This window comes from Watersipora subatra, chromosome 3 (assembly GCF_963576615.1).
Source record: "Watersipora subatra chromosome 3, tzWatSuba1.1, whole genome shotgun sequence".
Lineage (NCBI taxonomy): Eukaryota > Metazoa > Bryozoa > Gymnolaemata > Cheilostomatida > Watersiporidae > Watersipora > Watersipora subatra.
This window is the reverse complement of record NC_088710.1, coordinates 52,839,675-52,862,191: the sequence shown is the minus strand read 5'-3', so window position 1 is coordinate 52,862,191 and position 22,517 is coordinate 52,839,675. Positions and strand designations below refer to the sequence as shown.

Here is a 22,517-nt window from a genome sequence, read left to right as displayed (position 1 = left end):
GTAAGTAAGGATAACTCCAGGCCAGATTTTTTCCTTTCCACTGTCGTCTTTTATGCTTTAATTAAGGCCGTTGTCTTCTCTCTGTCACGATCGAAAAAAACTAACCCACAGAACACGTAAGATGCACGGTTCGTTGCGGAGATCAATGAATACCCGCAAATAGAGGAATTTAGTGCTACATGGAACCATGGGAACCAATTTCATTGAGCGCACTCTAATTCTAATTGCTTATTGGTAAACACTCGCCGATAGCACCAGTAAGAGATCTTTGTCGAACGCCTGCCATATTTGTAAAGCACTTCACGGTTGTTATTGCGTTGAAAGCTGTTTGTGCGGAAACCAGTCAATCGCTTCTGGTTACAATTTACTGCTGGCAATGGCGGACCGAGAAGACAATGTATATCAAGCAAAATTAGCTGAACAAGCTGAAAGATACGACGGTAGCTATACAGCAAATTAGGCTACTGTGACATACCATTGAACATTTGATATCCTGTACAATAATGTAATGTAGTCAGCATAACTATGCTATCTATAGGTTCGATGCATTAGTGTATCATTTTATCAGTTTTAAAACGTAAGAATTAAGTTTTTCAACCCGATACGTTACTGGTTTTTAAAATATGAAGGTCATAACGCTAATCCCATCTTTGGCCCCAATCCGGCGTATTCGCCGAGTTTCAAGATATCACTAAATGCGAGAAATCAAAAGTGCTCAGTCATTTATAACTGCCGCTTATTGAATAACTAAAATGCAGGTTTTTGTAGTGTATGATTCGAACGAGTTTTTAAAAATATGAATAGCGAAATTCAAAGTAACCACTCTAGCCTTGTTGCGTAGTTAATGCAAAGAATTCCCTTACACGATGACACCTACACAACACCAATGATTGATTATTTCTGCACTTCTGACTATGTTATAGATTTGTGATTAATTATTTCTGTGGTGAATTCATTTTACTGAGTTGGTTAAGTGTTATTGGCTTAGTCTAAGAGGCTTGGTCTAGATTTCAATGCAACCGTAGCTATGCCAGTACCAAGATAGTGTTTGGTATCAAATACGTATTTTATTCTTAAAAACCAACATCTTATTACACCAATAACAAATTTATAGAATGAATAGAATAATAACAATAACATAAGCTTAAAGAGTAAGTAGGCTATACCTTTACACTAAACAGCTGCTACGCTCTTAAGCTGTTTCTCGTACGTCTACGAGGCGGTGAATGCAAAAGAGGATGAGCAATTGTAACTGTCCTCTTTTATAGATGTCTCTATTAGCCTGTGAACATATGACTGGGTATTTAGGCTGGTATTCTAGATGTAGATGGGGGGTTGATATGTGAGTGGACACTGTCTCTGGGTACGTCATCTATTAGGTGCGGGTCGAGTAGGAGGTGATGCCATGATAGGATGGTTCGCGTCTGCCAGGAAGGCTAGCGCTTGTGTATGTCAAGGGAAATGTATCGGATTAAGGAGGGGATTATAAGTTTTTGTTATTGTCATCATGTCTGGCAGTATCTGGTACGTGTCTCCAGTCGCCTCTGACCTGTTCTAGCTTGTCAATTGATGTCTCTTTTTTCATAGAATATTGCTTCCACATGGAGATTCTAATCCGTTGGTAGATAAGTATATGATGACTATCTTTTCCTTGAAGGTGGACTTGCAACAAAATTCACATTACCGTTATTTGGTATCAAAAGATTCACCATGTCTTACTCTGCTGTGTTGTAGGTGCAAAATATGTGGAAATGTGATTACAAGCTTTTAAAAGCTCAAAAACGAACAGTTAATCGCCACCATCACGAAACCGCTGTAGATTGGAATCAGTTTATTCCTCTGACGTAGTCAAACGATTTGGTTATTGTTTTGACACGTGATGTTCTCACGTGAATTGAAAGGCCAATAAAAGGCTCAATATAAAACTTCTCGTAGCACTAGTTTAATACAAACACTTGGGGTTTTACCGAAGACCCCGTATCAATTATAGACGCTCGCTACTTTACAGTTTTGTTTTGGCTTGGTCTAATCATCTAGTTGTAGTCTGATCATGTGACCCATACTTCGCGAAAAATTTCTTTAGCATTTTTCGATTATCACAGGTGACCAACAGGCTCGTCATGTTTATCAGACAATGATATGTACTCCTTCGAGCTAAGATTAAAATATTAAACGGTGCTTAATAAATTATTATCTTAAAATATTATCAGTGCTGAAAGTGACAGCATTACAATGATGATAAAATAGACACGTAAGAACAGTAGACGTGATTTTATTGAATGCGTGAAGTATATTTGTGAAAATATTTCGACGAATGAGGTTGCGTGAAAGTGTAAACAGAAGCCATCTTGTACAACTACGACCCATTTGAGGCATTTTGCAAAGAGATTCTAATCTATGGCAGTCTTGTGATGGCGGCCATTAACTGTTCGTTTTTTAGCTTTTAAGAGCTCTTGTAATCACATTTCTGCATATTTTGCACTTAGAACACAGCAGAGTAAGACATGGTGAATCTTTTGATACCAAATAACTGTAATGTGAATTTTTTTGCAAATCAACCTTTAAGGTACCAATTGTTCTGTTTGTTGAATATTGCGCATACATCTCCAACCGTCTAAGGGTTGTATCCTGTTGGCATCTGGATTCGTTACTATCTCCATACAGCAGCCTAAATATATGAACACTGTCCATACTTGCGCCCTTTCTAGATAGGAAACATAATAATTTCTGTTGTAAAGCACGTATATTGAACAACAATGACAAAACATAGCCATGTGTTTATGTAATATATTGCTTTGTCTTCAATTGTAGTTTATGATTTGTCATTAAACTGTTATCGAGGTAAACCTGGATGTGGCTCATCATAGAGGCTTATTACGTATAATTACGATGGTCACTCCGGTAACACCAGTTTTTGTTTAATGGATCAACTTTTAATAGGTTTGTAGTTTGCAGGAACTGCTAACTCTACGGAGGTAAGATCCATTGGTCAGGTGTGTCAACTAATTTCACATCTGTAGTATATTCAAAACAGCTAAAATGTGATTATCAAATAATATAAAAATCTAGACAACAAATAATAACTACTTAATCCAGCTTTTACTATGTCAACATAAATTGGCTCATTTTGCCTTTTGATTTGCAACAAGCCATATGAGAAAAAAATGTTTAGTTTTCTAAATGAAGGCCATAAGTTGTATCAAGGATACAAAACTATAATTCAGTTTACTCTCATTGATTAAACGTTCTGATAGCCGCCTAGTCAAGCATGATTTTAGACAGGCACTTACAACTAATTTTGTGCGGGTGAAGCACGTAACAGTGTTTCATTTTTCACAACCAGAACTTTGACTCACCTCACGTACATGACAGATATTGTTTTGTATGAAAGAAGAGTCAATTGCATGGGCCTTGTTATTCAATATATTCAGTTATAAGGTTTGAAGACAGAGACTTTTCTGGTATACTCTGAATATCTACATGGATGTTTATGTATCAGATGCTTTCATTTATGAATGGCAGCTTTGCCTCTAAACTATGCATCATCAGTTGGTTTTTGTTAGAATGAGAGCTGAAAGGAGAGAGCTGATTGCCAATACAGTAGGCACTCCTACAACGTAAATAATCTGCTCCAAAACCTTTACATTATAAGAACAGAAAAATACATGTAAATTGCCTAATCCGTTCCAAGCTCTTTCCAAACTCGCCCCTTTGGACATACAAAAAGAAAAAACTTGACTTAACTTTCTTAATTTTGTGGGCTGTACGGTAACTGCAGTATTATTGGTTTGCATCAACAACTTTTCTCATTATTCTGATCAATTTTTCTCATTCCATATAGACCATAATTGCTGTAATTTTGCAATAAGTTGATGGGGAGCGCATATCTTCGACGTTCATTAACAATGATTTACTTATTTTTTCAGCAAACAGCAGTCTATCCTGTTAAGTAGAACTAAAAAAAAATATTTTATACGTCGACAATAAAGCAAAACAACAAAACATTTTTACTTTAAAAAAGTGATACTACTGGTTCATTGTCTATCTGTATCTGGAGGTCAAGGTTTAGGACAAAAGAGAACTTTTGACCATACTCGTCACATTCAGATTGGTAGAGCGACGCTGTAACACCTGTGCCAACTGATCACCTTCAAGTATTTACAAACAATTTCGCAGCTACCTAATTTCTGTTTTCTCAAAGTTGTATCTATATATATATATAGTGCTATTTGCACGGCGTTTCTTTCGCAAGTGTGGTAAGATAAATTAACATTTAAATCGAATTTGAGAACTTGGCCGACTTGACACATTATGTTATATGAAGTTTTTTCTGTAGTACGAAGCAAAAACTTCACATAAATTCTTTATGTTATCTGGAATTTAAGTTTTAGGAGGTATACGTTATAGGAGTGTCTACTGTATACCAGTAGCTGTTAATATCTGTTTTAAATATTTTAAAATTCATTTCAATTCAGCAAATACAGTGCAACTCCAACTAGAAAGATGTTCAGGTTCAAATTTATTTAATGTGCTAGAAACATTAGATCATGCTAAGTGTTATTGTTTACTGTCTATCATATGTGTATGTCTGGCTTGTCTACGGTCACTCTCGGTTTGCATCAGTTTTACGTGTTCAAACGGTGTTCGGTGTAAATGAACAAATTAAAGCTTTATAGTGGAAAAAACTAATAATAATTTATTGTTAGGGCTGTTGTGGGTTCTGTACTAATGTTATAATATGTGTACTATTTTCAGTTATTAACCTCTGCAGATACTAATAAATTTATTTTTCGAATTCAATAATAATTTAATAATTACTTCATGGAGTGTAATAGTTATTGCCTGTTAATCAAGGTAATCAATTGTCTGTGTGTGCATGCGTGCCCGTGTGTGTTATAAAATGGGCATGTTTTTGTTTGATTTTCAGAAATGGTTGACAGCATGAAGAGAGTAGCCTGTTTAGACCAAGAACTAACTGTTGAGGAAAGAAACCTTCTCTCGGTCGCTTACAAGAATGTGATAGGAGCTAGAAGGACAGCTTGGAGAATCGTGAGCAGCGTTGAGCAGAAGGAAGAATCAAAGGGTGCTGCTGCTTCTAAGCTGGAATTGATGAATGGCTACAGGAAGCTGGTAGGTCACCTACTCTCTTATTCTTGGTAGGGCTAGTCCGATGGTTCAGACTGCTATTCACTTTGGACTCGCTCAACTGATTGTTATTTGCATAGCTTCACAAATTTTCAAAAATCACAAGATGATTCGATATTGCAAATTTGCAAAATCAAATCGCGATATATCACGAATTGCATATTTATAGACGAATCGCGATATATCGCGATCTTGTTATTATTATTATGTGAATAAAGTTGCAACTTTTTGTTAATACAGTCAAACATGGATAACTCGCCGTTGGATAGCTCGAACACATGGCTAACTCGAACGGTTTTGTTTGGTCCGTTCCCACACAATGATAAATTGCTTCAGATAACTCGACCTCAACTTCGTTAACTCGACCTCAACTTCGTTAACTCGAACAGTTTTTTGCCCAATGGCTACCGAGGCGGTTGTTATCGCTTTAGAATATCACTTTATTCCAAGCCATAGAGATAAACCTCAACTTTTAGTAGTTCATAGGCATCATTATTACCATCATCCACAAAATATTTTTGTCAACGACTTTTCAAAAGGCTTGGTAAAGTTTGATTTTTACCAAACATCCACTTAGCGATGGTCCTTCGAAAGCAAGGAAAAGTGAGGTAACCTTGGCATAAACTTCAAGAAAAATCGGCAAAATCGATCTTGGTTAAAACGCTCAAAAGAAAAAGACGACTTTCCTTCTGAGCATTTCGACAGCGATCAAGTTTTGCCAATTTTAATCTGAAAAACGCATTGACCGTCACATCACCTAAAACAACAAACAAATCTCAAGTAATAGAAAAATCTCTATACTTTCTGGTAAAAAATTTTTAAATTTTACATTAAAAGCATTTAATTCGAAACAAGCCATTTATGCTTTTGATTTATATTATAGTTTGTGTATGTACATGTATCTACTAATAAATACATGGACTTGTGACAGTGCTCTGATAACTTAAACGCTCTGATAACTCTAACACTTTCACTCGGTCCGGTGAAGTTTGAGTTATCCATGTTTGACTGTATATATTTTTATATGTTAACGTAGAAGGAAACTGTTTTGTGCTCATGATAATTAGAAACATTTATTTCATGAATGATCGTGTGCGTGGAAGACCATAAAATGAGCGTATCATATGACTTTATGACTTATTGTATTTTAGTTCCAGCATCGCTAGCTCTAAAAATTGTTAGATGTTATTGATATAAATCGGCATTACACAATTATATCATTTATATGATTGCTGATATATTTTTAAATGATGGCGATTTTCAAATTGTGCACATTCAAAATTGCCACCAAGCAATTAAATTGCCATGTCGTGAAGCTCTAGTTATTTGTAAACCTGTGCCCTTAGCATACTGTTGGAAGTTTTTATCTGTTATGGAGGGAGGCCTGCATCTGGGTTGGCCAGCAAACAATATAATTCGTGTTTCGTAGGTTGAAAAAGAGTTGACTGACATATGCGATGACATTCTCACCATTATAGAAGATCATCTTTTTCCATCGTCCAGATCTGGAGAGTCACAGGTCTTTTACAAGAAAATGTAAGTCTTTTAAAAATATACAGATAATGCAGTTGGTAAAGAAAGGTGCTCAACAAAAGAGATCGGATTGTTGGTTAGCGTTGGGTTTCATGTTGACCCAAACATCAATTTTTGTTTCAGGCTTTAAGATGATAAAAACCAGCTAATTTACATTTGTCATTAGTATTTAAAGTGAATATATTCCTCTAATGCTGCCACACCATTTGTAGGATGGGTGACTACCATAGATACCAGGCAGAGTTCGCCACTGGCAATGAAAGAAAAGAGGCTGCAGAAAATAGCTTAAAAGCCTACAAGTCTGCAAGCGACATCGCTCTTGCACAATTGCCTCCTACTCATCCCATTAGACTTGGTCTTGCGCTCAATTTCTCAGTCTTTTACTATGAAATTCTCAATTCTCCTGATAGGTGAGATGTTTGGCATATAAAATAATAGTGGGAAAATAAGTTTTACACCAACCGCAAATGATCATTGCAGTAAGACCAACTTATGACCTGTACACTCACTAAAACCAGCCAGTCTTGTCTACCAAAAATACTCCACTGCAATTCCTGCAGAGGAGGCTGTCATGCATGGTTGGTTCAGTGGTGAAATAAAAACAGAATCAGATAAAATGCTGCTTGGCTGTTACTGCTCCAAAATGAAATTTGGCGAAACTGACTTTGCCCCTATATATTCAGTTGGCTAATTTGTTTTATTTTGTTTGTATGTAATGCAGCTATTTATAGAAATTGCCTCTTTGCGTAACAACTATTTTTAAATCTTTATGAATTTCTTAATAACTTTATGTTGGTAAAGCTTGCATTTTAGTAATACCTCTGCTTACAATTGTCTTAACATTTAAACTTTCCAGCATGCGGTGTGAAATTCCAGCAAATCCTGTAAAACCTCTATTTGAATGTCACCTTAATTTAAACGCCACCTCTAATAGAATGCCACCTCTAATAGAACACCACTATAGGATAATGGTTGCAAAAATACAGCGCCACCCTTTAATTGAACACCACATCTATTTGTCCGCCACTTTGACATTCTTTGATCTCTATGAACCCAAAATAGAAACAGAGATCAGTAAAAAAGTGTCCACAAAGTGGTACTAATAATGACTCGGTTACATCAATAACAATTAATTCTTTCGTTGTTGGCTGTAGTGGTTGCCATGGATTTAGTAAAGGTATACCAGAGAAGATCGATTGTTAAAATCATCAGAACTACACACTGATTCAAAGTCGCTAAGGACTAAATCCGATCCATTTTGAAGAACTGAAGCGTTTTGATGAGCTATGAGAATACTCTTGAGGAACACCATAAGATGTCATGACATCCATTGTTATGGCGTATCGAAATCTGTTTTCTAACTCCAAAGTTTTACAGTTTTTTAAAACTTAGAAAGCGACACTATTGAAATGATTAATAACTGTATCCGGCTATTATCTTAGTCAAGGTAGTTCCTTGTTCAACTCGGTCTGATAATTCGATATATGAACAATGGTTTAACAAAAATACTGGGGCCAACAGCATTAATGTCGCTCCGCCCGAAAGAGAGTACAAAATATAGGCGACATTCGCATCGCTTCTATCGGAATTTATCTTCTTAAAATTCTGACGAGCCAGTCGAAAAATACAGTGCCACCCTCTATTTGAACATCACTTCTCATAAAATCCCACCATAAGAGAAGGTTGAAAACTACAGCACCATGACGTTTAAATAGATTTTACAGGATTTGACTTTACCTTCGAATTGCTTCCCAACATACGTTGTCCAAAGTTTTTTGATGCATTGAAGTTTTTTAAGTGAAAGTGAAGAAGTGGTCACAAACTAAAAAGGGAAAAAAGTAACAATATATATATCAGTTATTTAAATTGCAGCGTTACGCCACATATCTCTATAGCATCTTCCCCTTCAAACCTACGCATTGTCAAATCCACACTTTAATTCATGTCTTCTTGAGCAAAATAATAATAGAAAATCTCTTTTTACTGATTAGCATTTTCTTAATGCAGTTTTTACATAATTTTATATAATGAATTTGTTTCAACGATATGCGTAATGTCCTGTACTTTACTGTATGTAGAAGTTATCATAGGTATTCAGCGTATTCTCATAGGAATATTTGTTCTAAAAAAAGTGAGTTTTAAAGTGAATTATATTGCTATAGTTCATAAGTATACTTTTATGATTGAATTTTTTTTTCAAATGAAATTATTACTAATTAAGTAATATATATATATTCATTGGTAGAGGTTGAACTCCAGCTGCTTTTCTGCCCCTAGTAGCCTGAATTTCTCGCATACTGTTGGTCATATTTTTGAGACCCATTTTGAAATTGGGTGCTGCTTTGTTTGTTCTATCGTAAAATACTCGCCTTTTGTTGTTCTTTCCAATTATGACTGTTTTAAAGTTTCTTATGGATTAGCATATTTCACACATTTAATTATCTCTCCTTCACAATCCTAACAATGTGGTTTGTCATAACATGTGATTTGTGATTTATTTTCATCAACAAAAATTAGTGAAGCAAACAAAAAAAGCTGGAAGAGTGATGAAACCCATAATACGCAATAGCATAGCTAGTCGTGGCGTTGGGCTTGTCGCCATGTGCACTTGAGTTTTGCAATTTTCATCTGCACTTGAAAATTTCAAAACTTGCACATTAAATTGCACCTTGTTGAGAAAAACCTGCTGTGCATGTTACTATGCCGATTACAGGGCTTGTCGACTCGCCAAGGCTGCATTTGATGAAGCAATAGCTGAACTGGATGCTCTCAGTGAGGAGAGCTACAAAGACTCTACTCTAATAATGCAACTGCTTCGAGACAATCTTACCCTTTGGACCTCTGACATGCAAGGAGATGGTGAGCTGCATAAGGCTACTTACTATCCATTCACAATCTAAGCCGATTTTGGCCTTTTTGAGTGAATTTATCGGGTATCACTGAACATGTCAATGGCCTGCACGAATATGTATAACTAGCCTCATGTTTGCTGCTCACACTAGCAATACGAAAGCTTTTTGCACCTTCCTTAGAGCTTTCAGTCAGCAGCCAAATATTTGTACCACAGAAATTCCTTGTCAAACTTTCTGTTAGCTTACATAATCACATAACCTTTCTCTGTGACTCATAAATGTAGTATCTACATAGTGTTGTAGAAGACATTCAAGGTTACTCTATTTGTTCATATCACTTTTACTATAAACACAAGTTGTACACTGTTTACTACTTAATCAGTAATCATTCTAATCATTTCAGATGCAGGCAAAGAAGGTGATGGCACCGAGCTTCAAGATTTGGAAGGGAATCCAGACGCCTGAACAACTTTATACCTTTTGTATTTTGTGATTATTTAATATTTAACAGCAGGAAGGCTTACAATCATGAATTCTACGCCATCTACAGCCTTTATATCACACCCATCTAAATGCTTTATCTTTCTTCTGTTACAAATTAGTTTAGACCACTTATAGTATATTCTGCGTTTTGCTTTCTTTCCTTGCTCCCAATCACTACATTATGATTTGTTTACTAAACCGAAAACTTTTGAGGTCACCATATTTGGCAATAGTTAATTCGTTTTTAAAAATATGTTATCTTACCTATTGTGCCTGCTATGTGTGTAGTGATTCTAAGGTGTTAGTACCACATCTATACTATTGTTTTATCAATTTTGACAGCGTGCAAATTAGAACACCCAATTAGTGGAATGAGCATGTGCTCAAAAGCATTGTTATTGTCTACTTCTCTAAAGAACCTCTGATAAACAGAAGATTAGTTCTGCTTATCTTCTAATGAAGTATGACATAACATACTGCAGGTATTTACAAAGTTGTGAATATCCGGCAAAATTTAAACAAATTGCTATGTGCTGGTCGAGTCGTCTATGAATGGATGGTTTAACGCGTCCAGAGCTGTAATCCTATCAGTGGGCACTAGGGCTAGTAGCTTTTCAAGCAAATCATATGCCGAATCAGAAAATTTAATGACTTCTCGCTTGCTAGATTTCATTCCTCGGCTTCTGTTAGATTGCCGTAGTTCTTTACACACATCCTGTAAATACGAAAACGAATGTCTACATATATCTTGAAAGCTAGAATGAAAAGTGATAATTAGACCTCGTATTGATGGCTTCTCTGATGTCTGGCTGCATCCAGGGTATCATAGAGCTGTAGACCATTTAATGGACATTAGAGATGTAAATTGAACTAAATTAAGAAAAAGCTAAGAAAGCTTAAATTTTACTTAGCTATAGTAACGATGAAAACTAGGAAGTGTTAGCGATGGCAAAGAAAGCAACTAGCAATTTTAAGAGCGGGTGAGAAGAAGCGATATAGCAAGAAGTATCGTAATAGAACAATGAAGAGGTTGGTGTAGCTTCGAGTAATATCAGTTGAAAAGAGTTTGTGTTCTAGCAATACTTAGCATGGTATTGACATCGATTCAGGACAACAAAGGCAATCTACACGATTACGTGTTATCTCTTCCCAAATACGGGTCAATTTAGTTGATTCAACCTTGATATCAGAGGATATCAGAGGTGATCAGAGATGATCCCTTTTTATAGGACTGCTGCAGTAAGTTTAGACACTACGACAAAATGAAAGTTTTCTTGAAAGAGATCGACAAATAACTAAATGCTTTCAAAAGAAAAAGTCAGGCGACAGCATTGATTTAATGAAAAGTGGAAGTTTAATGGAAAGAAACCTTACTAAAAATGTATTTTGCTAGTAGAATTACATTTATATAACTGCTTTAAATCAAAAATTACCTATAACAAGTGCTACAGGACTTCTTTACAACTGTTCACTCATAGATAAATGTTACAACAGCAAGGTTTAAATCTATATACAAACAAAATTTAAAAAAAATGTAAGTACACCAAATAGTGTTTAGAATGACAACAAAGAAGAGAGTACATTAACTGTGTTATACACCAAAACATACTCTATTTTTGCCTTCACCGACATAATTAAAGACAAGTTGAATGATTCCAATTTTTTTTTGACTGGGTTTTGAGCCACATCAAAGGATCACAAAACTTTATAATTCAATGATTAACGAAATGATTGCAAAAAAGATTGTTTGTTTTACCTTTGACCAAATAATGCTAAGATGTGTTTTAGCTTTATAAAACTATTTTTGTGCAAGTATAATAGGCTTGTCCCAAGAACTTTATGTGCAGTTTAGTAATTCATCAGATAGAACATCGATATATTCTGATTAGCAACTGATGCTGAAGGGCTCTGTAGGGCAGTATTAGCAACAGCGCCTTCAAGTTGATGAGCTTTTTTGACAACAGGAAGAATGAAAGTACAACAAAGGTAACCAAAATAATAGATACATAAGAGATAATACCGCAGTCTTGCATATGACAAATATATACACTAGTACACAGAATGGTGAACTTTACGACACCCGACTTGACAATCTTTCAACTACAAATGTTATTACTACTTGTAGGTTTTGGAACACGAGATGATTCATGTAGAAACAGCCTCATTGTGCATTTACTGATTCCCAAATAACTTTAACATGGTTAAGTTTGCCTTTCAGTGAGAATTACTAATGTAAATAATACGCTAATACAAAGCACATAATGTATACACATTGTTACTAATATGCCGAGGTTGCTATATGCGTACAAAAAATTGCTATTTCAAAGTTTAATCACAGTTATTAGAACAAAGTGATTAAAGATTGATCCATGATGCCTATATAGTGTTTTATGGGTACTGGCAATCAGTTTTTAAAAATGTAATATGTAATTTTTAAACTTCACCGTTAATCTGCCAGCTAAATATATAGTGCAAGAATGTTTGTTTATAAATATGTATGTATGTTAATATCAACTAATGATTACAACATTTACCAGAAAAATAACATTTTGGTGCTTTTTAATAATAGGAATAACTATAAGAGTTCTTCCTATTAATATCATGCCTTTGAAAAGAGAAACTTGAGTCACAACTGAACAAGAATAGAATTACCTTTAGTTTTTTCCCTTTCATATCTCCAGGTATTTCAACTAACAGATTCTTGCCCATAGCCATAGCTGCTTCACAAACAGGTTCCCTGCCGAACAGTAGGACAAGCTGCACCAAGTTTGTCAGGTCATCTGGAGCATTGAAGAAGTTTGAACGCCCACTCAGTATAGATAAAAGTATCACTCCACAAGCCCACATGTCAACGGCTGTTGTCTGTACTTTGCATTTCATCAGCACCTTAATGATTGCATATACACATGTATATATAATACAACGGACAATGTGACCATGGTTAGTCACATGGCATTAAAGTACATTAAACATTCTATCCAAACTTATGATTATGGTGATGTCCTGATGGAAAAAACACCAGCTTACCTCAGGTGGACGAAATCCTGCAGTTCCAGCCCGGGCAGCATTAATAGCAGGTGTCCCTACACAAAGCCGGCATACTGTGGCATGTCCGTGACAGTTGCATGTAACTCGACTCGTATTCTCACTAGATCTTCCCTTTGCTTTATCACGCAAACTACTTCGAGTAGATGTGTTTGTGCTGTTGATTGTGATATCTTCCAAGGGAATGCGGGTTTCATTGGTGTAGATGCTTTTCTCCTCCTGGCTTTGGTGTGAGGGAATGACTTGAGCAAGTCCAAAATCGACAAGAGCACATTTGTTCGATTTCGTCGAGTACAAGAAGTTGTTGGGTTTTATATCACGATGGATAATATTATGCTTATGTATATGACTGAGAGCGAGCAATAACTGACGCATGTAATCACGAACATCGCTTGGCTTAAATCTACGCACCAGACGACAAAATTTTTCATGTTCAAAATATGGCATAACTAACGAAAGACAGTCTTTGTGACGGACGGCAAATAACAGTCGGATAACATTCTTTTTCCCTTCTAGCAATGTTAAACATCGTAACTCATTCTCAAGAACTTGTGGTTCAATAATCCGTGTTATGCACTTTATTGCCAGACGTTTTGGGGCAGCTTCAGAAGCATAACTGGAATGGAATTCTCCATTATATACTGTTGAGAAAGTCCCTTCTCCAATGACGGATCCAAAGTTTACAACATTCTCTAATGAAGGGATGGAGCTGGGCAACATGACATCACAGGTCACTTGACAACTAGAGCAGCCAACCAACCTGCGTAATTAGCAGATACAGCTTACAAATAGTAAGTTAGTAATAAACTTGCCGAGAAACTGACAATGGAGGACACACAAAACATAACATGCTAAGCAAGAGCATGGGGTAATATTAAACGAATCTTATTTGAACTTAATGCTCATACACTGAGCTCCATTGTGTGATTCTTTCGACTCAAATGTGTAGGAGATGGTTGTACTTTGCTTAATTCCCTAGACCATAGTTTTATGGAGCTACATGTACATAGCATAAAAATAGTTTCTCCTTTTAGCTATATGTGCATAACATAGTGAAAATGTTTAAACTGCACTAAAGAGACTAGTAAGATCGCTGTTAGAGTTATAGCTCTCCGCATATTATGACATAAATTAGTTTCCACAGATAACACTTTTCTGGTTAAGCATTAATATTGAGCAATATTTAATTATCAGATCAAAGTGTCACAATCTATACATCTACTTGAATCTTACAAGATGTCTGATGATGCAACTAAAAATTACACATTTAGCTTTCACTTGCGAAGCCAAAACTTTGGGCAATTTTGAGAATTTGCTTGCTTCCGAGATTTCTTTGATTCTTGTAATAGGATCGTAGCAGGTCTATGAAGCAGTGGGAAGATCGGAATAAGATGCCATGCAAAATTTCTGCACGCAGTGATAGAATTTTAAACATGTTTGTTGGCTATAAAACCTGGCATAAGTCAGCTTCAACTTCACTTGATTTTTATCAGTAAGTATGACTCGTGAAACACCAAGAAACTCTTAGAGTGGTGACTATTCACCTACACCAAGAAGGCTTCGGCTATAAGATTTCAACTAAGACAAGGACTAGAAGGTCAACTGTTAGGTACATCATCAGAAGGTTCCATGACACTGGAAACATTACGAATCGTGGACGATCTGATAGACCGCCAACCAATTCACTGAGATCTCTCTGAGCCTTAGTGCACATTTGCAAGCTTAACTGCATCTTTGGCGGAGCTGAGCTTGTTGTTCAACTTGGAAACTCTACTGGCATAAAGATTGAACATTCAATTGTCAGAAGCATTCTGAAGTATGATCTTAGAGCAGGAGGAACTCCCAAGAATCCCTTTGTCAATGCAAGTCAAAGACAGCGGCGATACTGGTGGGCTGTTCAGCATGCATCATACCGAACATTAAAAAAAAGTGATATGTAAACAAACTTCTACCTCTATAGTCACTCAGGTCAAATAACTGTCATAAGACCAGAGGGATATGCAAACAAGCTATGGTTATTTTGGTGGACAGTAAAGCATCGGACTGCAGCTATGATCTGGAAAGGTTTATCTTTTTTTGATGCATATCGAATTGATTTTTGTAAGGGAAGAATGAACGCAATGAAATACATCGAAACACTGAAAAACAAGCTAATCCCTCTGTGCAAATTAAACATTTGGTCAGAACAGTCGAGACTAGATGTTTCAGCAGGATAATGCTCCTTGCCATACTGCACGAATTGTGAAAACTTGATTCAAGCATAACAAAATTGGTGTCAAGGAATGGCCTGCTCAGCCACCCAATCTTAATCTTATTTAGAATCTCTGGCAGCAGCTTAAGGTAATAGTTAGCAGAGACAAGCCAGACTCTGAAAAAGCTAATCGAGTCCATCATCAGAGCTTAGTATCACGCCAAAACAGATGGTCTGCTCCGCACCCTGCCTTTGCCTGCAGAACACCACAAATGTGCTGTTATACAGACAAAAGGCTATCCTAATAAGTATTAGGCTCTTCTCCAACTCCAATCGCCCTTTTCAGGGCTACCGCCAATGCCAAAGGGTTTGTTTTTATCTATATATATCTTTCTCAAAGTTTGTGGGTATGTATGTGTACATGCGTGTCCAGCTATAGCTATTAAAATCTTGGAACAAAGAATCCATAAAGCAAATTTGATTTTGGAAATTCCTGTTTGCCAGTCCGACTGTCTTACTAAGCCGCACAAGCTTGATAGATTTGCTTGTCAATATATGTCGCTATATGGGAGCAAATGCGCTACACTTTCGGTCATGACATAACGTCAGTAGAAGCCGTAGCTCTTATTAGTAAGCTTACTCAAATTTTCCATTAGCAATGTGCCAGGCTAATAGCAAGTGGCAGCAACTCTCATTGTTTATAAGCTGATTTTTAATACCCGGACAATGCTGGGTAGCACAGCTAGCCTGTCCACAAAGTTGAAAACAAACTTTTGCGTGTCAAAATTGGTCTATAACTGCCATCATTGAATCAAATACATTATTATGCTAACGAGACTATTTGAAATCATTTGAAACTTCCAAAAGATAGATTCTCTGCATTATAAGCTTTTATTTGATAAATAATTCGGAGGTGTTTGTCACATGAGCACCAACAATTACAAATCCTGTATTAAAACGTTTTACGATGCATTGGGGAGCCAACGATTAATAGCATGACTAGCACGACCTTTGTCTGTATATGACATTCTGAAAACAGAGCGAAGGCAAAAACAGCCTTGTTTAATATAATTAAGTCAACTGGTTTTGGTTTATATGAATGAGATGTAAGTTTTTTGAAAAACTGATGATTTGTTAGTTTTATTTGCAGTTTTACTATTGATATCATTTTTCTCCACTTCATATTCAAGTGACAATAATATCACAAATGTATTATTAGCGTAACAAAATTAAATGCTTGACTGATTTATGCCCGTTGACACAAATACATTTTGAATTACATGGTACAAAAATAAACCTAAGGAACATTGCTGATTTAATTACATTCAGATGAGCTATGACAAAATTATTTGAGAAAACATGTGGAAGTTATACTCTCCTACAATGAGACCTTGACTCATGATCAAATGTAGAATTTGAGCAAACATTAGTCTGATCGTAATAAGTAGTTTTTGACAAATGACACTCACAATTTCTCAATACATTACTTTGTAAGCAAAAAACCCAGCATAAATTAAAAAGAAAGTGCAGAAATACAGAGCACATAAACCAAGTTAATTTAACTTGATGTAGTGTAAATTTGCGCAAATTGTGTATTTCTAGGACTCACTCTACCTTCAAGTTAAAGTATTGCCTAATTGCATGAAACAAACAGCAACAGCTATATACAGTCAAACATGGATAACTCGAACTTCAAGGGACCGAGCGAAAGTGTTCGAATTATCAGAGCGTTCAAGTTATCAGAGCACTGTCACAAGTCCATATATTTACTTATTTATTAGTAGATACATGTACATATACAAACTATAATATAAATCAAAAGCACAAATGGCTTGTTTCAAATTAAATGCTTCTAATGTAAAGTTTAAAACGTTTTCATGAAAAAGTATAGAGATTTTTCTATCACTTGAGATTGGTTTGTTGTTTGAGGTGATGTTATTGCCAGGACGTTTTTCAGATTGACATTGGCAAAACTTGATCGTTGTTGAAATGCTCAAAAGAAAAGACATTTTTTTCTTTTGGGGTTTTACCCACGATCAATTTTGCCGTTTTTTCTTGAAGTTTATGCAGATTACCTTACTTTACCTGGGATTCGTTAAGAGCAACACTCCGAGGCAGTTCAATTAGAAGTTTTACGAGGTTTTACGGTACATTCTATATCACTCACGCTTTTTTAATAGATACTTATTGAATGTACACACGTATTCTGTGTTTAGGTCAAACGATGAATAGTTTTTTGTAGCTCAGACAACGTATTACAATAATTTTAAGACGTTTTAAACATTCAACATTCCGACGTTGATTCAACACGGAATCAACGTCGGAAAACTATTCATCACGGGCTAGCCGGGTCACGCACTCAAGGATTTTCGCCACGCACATACAAAACAACATGCGATTTTTGTTTTGTATGTGCGTGGCGAAAATCCTTGCGCGCGTGACCCGGCTAGCCCGTGCTATTCATCGTATCACAGTATAAATCAAATTTCACCAAACTTTTAGAAAAGTCGTTGACAAAAATATTTTGCCGATGGTGGTAATAACGACGCTTATGAATTACGAAAAGATGAAGTTTACCTCTATGGCTTTGAATAAAGTGATTTTCAAAAGCGATAACAACCGTTTCGGTAGCCGTTGGGCAAAAAAACAGTTCGAATTAACAGTGTTGAGTTCGAGTTATCTATAGCAATTTATCATTACGTGGGAACGGACCAAAGGAAATGTTCGAGTTAACCATGTGTTCGAGCTATCCGTGGACGAGTTATCCATGTTTGACTGTATTAAATATAATACATGTATATATTAATAGACACTATATATAAATGAAATACATTAACCTATGTCAACACTCTAGTTATTTTTAACGCTGCAACTTGCAGAGCAGTAGGCCTGACTACTACTTATTCATTATGTAGATAAATTGAGCAATGATTAGTCTACTCTTTTACCTACAAAAGACAAGTCATTAAAAGGAGACTTAGTGGGTCAAGGCCCATTTGCTCTATCGCCATTGAGTATTGCTTGGCTGAATATATATCTTATTCTATCTCATCTATATATATAAATCTCTGCGTTAGTCTTTTGTATGCTTTTTTGTTAGTCTTTTGTTTTCTGTCGTCCCAGTGTCCAGTTATCGTGATTAAAATCTAGGAACGAAACATCGTTTCACACTGAATTTGAATTCATGACATTAATCGCAAGTCTAACTATTAAGCTAAACCATTCTTATCAATCTTACCTAATTATTTTATCTATTGTTATCGCTATTGCAGGTTACAAGCTAAGTATGTACTTTTTATTAGTTGATATTACCATTTGCGTTTATTTTTTTTCAACTTTTTTAAAAGCCACTTCAAAATTCATTACCTATTTTTTGAAATTTGTAATTTTCAAATGAGCTGTTTCAATTTTAAATATGCTGTTACTTTACTTCAATTTCCGGTTTTTCCTCAGGGCAATCGCTAACATTGTAAAAGCTAAAAACCTTTCACGAGGATATTTTTTGCTGTGTTATCTCGAGTAGGAATAACCTCTACATTCTCTCTTTGTTCGGTCATATGAAGTACCCTTGTGCGCTTCACTGCTATATGTTTGTACCAGCATCACATGTTCAAAATTTTGATGGATAACTTCTGCTGCAACAGTAACCTTTTTATACACACACTTAGATGTATTCATTGTTTTCATTAATATAACATATTCATGTTTGAATTTCTCAATACGTATTAATTGTATCAGTATTATATCATTTTTCATCGTAACAAAACAGATTATCTAGCTATTACTTGCTAATTATTTCATATTTAAACACCTTCACAGTTGCTTTATTTTTTTCTTCGGTTTATCTGAACTGGACATAACACTTTTCTCACGGTAAAGTTTTAAAGCACCCCTGCCATATGACATTAATTCGTTCTGGTATGGCCATCGTAAGGCGAAAATGTCGTTGAGAAGGATATAGAAACCCATAGTAATTATCTAGTGCAAGCACCTCCTGGTGAAAACATCGACATTTCATATATGTACTGAACATATTAAAAATTAACAAAATAGTATATTAACTTAAAGAACTATAGTTTTAGAACTATAGAACTTGCAATCCCACCGCAGACGGGAGCGTCTATCCATTATATCAAAGGGCCCACTTGCCATACAATGGAATAAATCAGCACATACTTATTACACCAGTTAAAATGTGCATGCATAAAGTGCTTGTGAAAATATTATTGGTTATTATTAACATACTTGAAGATCATGATAGTGTGAGAGAGTATGCCGCGTAACGTAATGATTATAAAAATAACTATAAGCACCGTTCTTTATGTTTATGTTACTCGAATTCATTGGGTAAAGAAACTCAGCCAATAGCAACTCCATTACCTGACAGAGTATATAAGCTGCTTTAAATTTTGAACAAATGGAAATATTGATTGAAAATAAAATTTCTGTGCTATACCTTTTTTATTACCCGTGCAATGTCGGGCATTCACCTAGTACTATATAAACTGCTTACAGAATTGCAAACATTTTATCATCCATGAAGCAGCTAAACAATGACAAATCGTCAATGATTAAACTATAACAGAGATTATAGTGTTAGAGATAAAGAATCTACCAATAAAATATTTTACACAATTATAGTCAGTATGACAACATTTACACAGTTTTATTATCAAAATAAATTATTAATATGAGCGGTTTGCTATGAGACATACAGATGAATGCGCACAGACTTTTGTTTGTGCTTGGATTTTGTTATCAAGAGCTGGAATGAGAACAGGAGTGCTCTGAAGAGTGCAAAAAAACTACTAGTTACTAACGAGCAGGAATGATTGTAATTATGCTGTATATCATTTGAACTGAAAAACTACGTAGCTCAGTCTTAATCTTTTCCTGAGTATTAATCTTAACTCCTTTTTCTCACTCACACTACCACACATTTTATTTTGATATATATGACATTTACCTTCATAACTTTTAAATTTGATATCATGAGAAAAATGTTTTGTTCAAATAAATTAAGAGAAAACCTAAAACAACTGTAAAGGTGTTTAAATGTGAAATAACTAGCAAGTAATGGCTAGATAAAGTATGATTTGTTATGATGGTTACAATGAAGAGTGAACGGATACTGATACAATCAAAACAAACTGATGAAAAAATAAAAATCATGAACATGTTAAATTAATAATAACAAAGAGTACATATAAGTGTATATAAACAACATTTACCAACATAACTTTTAAACTTCATATCATGAGAAAAGTGTTTTGCGCGGTGCAAATAAATCGAGAAAAAAATTAAAACTGTAAAAATGTTTTAATGTGAAATAATTAGCAAATAATGGCTATATAAGGTGTGATTTGTTTCAATGGTTACAATGAAAAGTGAATTGATACTGATACAGTTAAAATGAACTGAAAAAAAGATAAAAATCACGAATATGTTGAATTAATAATAACAAAGAGTACATATAAGTGTGTATAAAAATGTTACTGTTGCTGCAAAAGCTATTCATCCAAATTTTGAATACGACGATACTAATAGTTTTTCGATAGTCGATATTGACACAAACGTGAAAACGAGATATCAAAATTAAATACACCAGTGAAGCGCACGATGGTGCTTTGTCTGACCGAACCGAAAGAGAATGTAGAGACAATTCCTACTCGAGAATGTCTATGTGAACATTTTTTAGTTTTACAATTTGTAGTGATTGCCCTTTGCAATGATCGGACATTGTAGATTGAAATTGTGCCGTTACAGTTGCACTGTAACGGAACAATTGAAATCAAACGGCATAACTGAAAATGAACGAAAAATGGATTATGAAATGGTTGTAAAAAAATAAAAAAAACAAACGCAAAATTATGAATATTTATTCATAATAAAACATATATATTTAGCTTTAATCTTTATAACTATTAATACAGGTATATATTTTCTGTCCATCATGGTAATTTAGTATTAATTAGTATTTGTATTAGTAATATTTTGCAGTTTACATCAAAAGTAAGACAGTGCAGAAAATAAAATACACCTGCAAGTACCTCACTCATCTACAACTCTACTTGGTTTGCGACAAATGTCTCTGGTTGTTCTTGGCCAGAAAAAGTTGAATAATACAGTGGTTTTTATAGCTGGCACAAACAAGCCCTTTTTTAGCTTGTATTGTGTGAGTGTTTTAAAAAAATACCAAATGAACATTCTATGACATTGCTTGCTTTCACCTTTACAAAGTGATTTAACCTTTTATCTTGCCTTCTCTTCGACAGTGAAGGAAAATTTGTGTCAGCTCGCGGCTTAATAAAACTAACTATTTTTCAAATGAAAAATAAAACACAGATCTCTATTTTGAATTTTTTCTAATTTGTTTGTGTCATTTCTCAAAATGGATCCCAAACCTGACATCCTTATTCAAGATTTGGTCTCGTAAGCCACTTTTCTAGCTTTGGCGTCTGCATCTTTTAAAACTTTTTTACGCATTCCAAAGTCTGGAAGCTTTGGAAGAAACATTATTTATGTGTTTTTCTCATTTGAGATCATTACTCAACTCAATACCTAAGTAGGGATAAGAATTGAAATTCTGGAGCTGCCCTACGCGAAAAAAAAAACCTTTGTTGTGGGTCCATTTTTCCTACTGAATGTACTGAGCACTTTTATTTGTACTGAGCACTTGAGCATAAAAAGATAGTTGCCATGTTTTGACCCAAAGCTTAAGTTTAGTAAGGTCAATTTGTAGGATGTTACTTTTATCTCGGGTATTATAAAGCAAAGCATCATCTGCAAACAATCGACATTTAGATGCAATATTTGAAGGCAGATCGTTTATGTAAATAAAAATTATTAAGGGTCCTAACACAGATCCCCGAGGTATCCCTGATAAGATTTCACAGCAGGATGACTCCTGGTCATCGACTACAACTGCCTGTTTTCAATTACTAAGGAAAGTTTTCACTCAGTTTACAGTTTCAGGGCTTATTCCAATCTTGGCCAATTTTAAATAAAAGCTTTTGGTGGTTTACGGAATCGAAAGCCGCAAAAAAATCCAGAATTATTAAATCTGTAATTAATCTGTGTTTTCGATTTATAGCTAGATCATTTAAAGTATACACTAGCTGTGTCTCACATGAACTATCACTTCTGAAACCATGTTGAGATTCAGTTAAGATGTTATTTTGACCAAAAAAAAGAATAAACATGTTTTGCTAAAATATGCTCTAGAAGTTTACAAGTTATGCAGGTAAAAAAAGAAACAGGTCTGTAGT

At 35.1% G+C, this 22,517-nt stretch overlaps 2 protein-coding genes across 2 annotated transcripts; one reads left to right on the top strand and one right to left on the bottom strand.

Moving 5' to 3' along the window:
* The first annotated feature begins 282 nt into the window (after positions 1 to 282).
* LOC137391666 (14-3-3 protein epsilon-like) lies at positions 283 to 10,444 on the top strand. Its single transcript, XM_068078182.1, has 6 exons — positions 283 to 440; positions 4,928 to 5,130; positions 6,575 to 6,681; positions 6,891 to 7,088; positions 9,392 to 9,537; positions 9,934 to 10,444. Exons 1-6 carry the CDS (start codon positions 377 to 379, stop codon positions 9,993 to 9,995), a joined length of 780 nt encoding a protein of 259 aa, XP_067934283.1. The 5' UTR covers positions 283 to 376; the 3' UTR covers positions 9,996 to 10,444.
* An 87-nt stretch (positions 10,445 to 10,531) lies between these two features.
* LOC137390721 (uncharacterized) lies at positions 10,532 to 19,377 on the bottom strand. The gene is made up of 4 exons (XM_068077044.1): positions 19,355 to 19,377; positions 13,041 to 13,818; positions 12,666 to 12,899; positions 10,532 to 10,728 (listed from the first exon to the last, which is right to left on the bottom strand). Exons 1-4 carry the CDS (start codon positions 19,375 to 19,377, stop codon positions 10,540 to 10,542), a joined length of 1,224 nt encoding a protein of 407 aa, XP_067933145.1. The 3' UTR covers positions 10,532 to 10,539.
* Between the last annotated feature and the right edge of the window lie 3,140 nt (positions 19,378 to 22,517).

What these genes read in the sequence shown, in the direction of transcription:
- LOC137390721 (XM_068077044.1), bottom strand. Translation starts at nt 19,377, where the DNA reads ATGGATAGACGCTCCCGTCTGCG. An exon ending in GATAGACGCTCCCGTCTGCG is followed by an intron (nt 13,819 to 19,354) that starts GTGGGATTGCAA and finishes CTAATTACGCAG; the next exon opens with GTTGGTTGGCTGCTCTAGTT. An exon ending in CAGGATTTCGTCCACCTGAG is followed by an intron (nt 12,900 to 13,040) that starts GTAAGCTGGTGT and finishes GCAATCATTAAG; the next exon opens with GTGCTGATGAAATGCAAAGT.
- LOC137391666 (XM_068078182.1), top strand. Translation starts at nt 377, where the DNA reads ATGGCGGACCGAGAAGACAATGTATATCAAGCAAAATTAGCTGAACAA. An exon ending in ACAAGCTGAAAGATACGACG is followed by an intron (nt 441 to 4,927) that starts GTAGCTATACAG and finishes TTTGATTTTCAG; the next exon opens with AAATGGTTGACAGCATGAAG. An exon ending in CAGGTCTTTTACAAGAAAAT is followed by an intron (nt 6,682 to 6,890) that starts GTAAGTCTTTTA and finishes CACCATTTGTAG; the next exon opens with GATGGGTGACTACCATAGAT.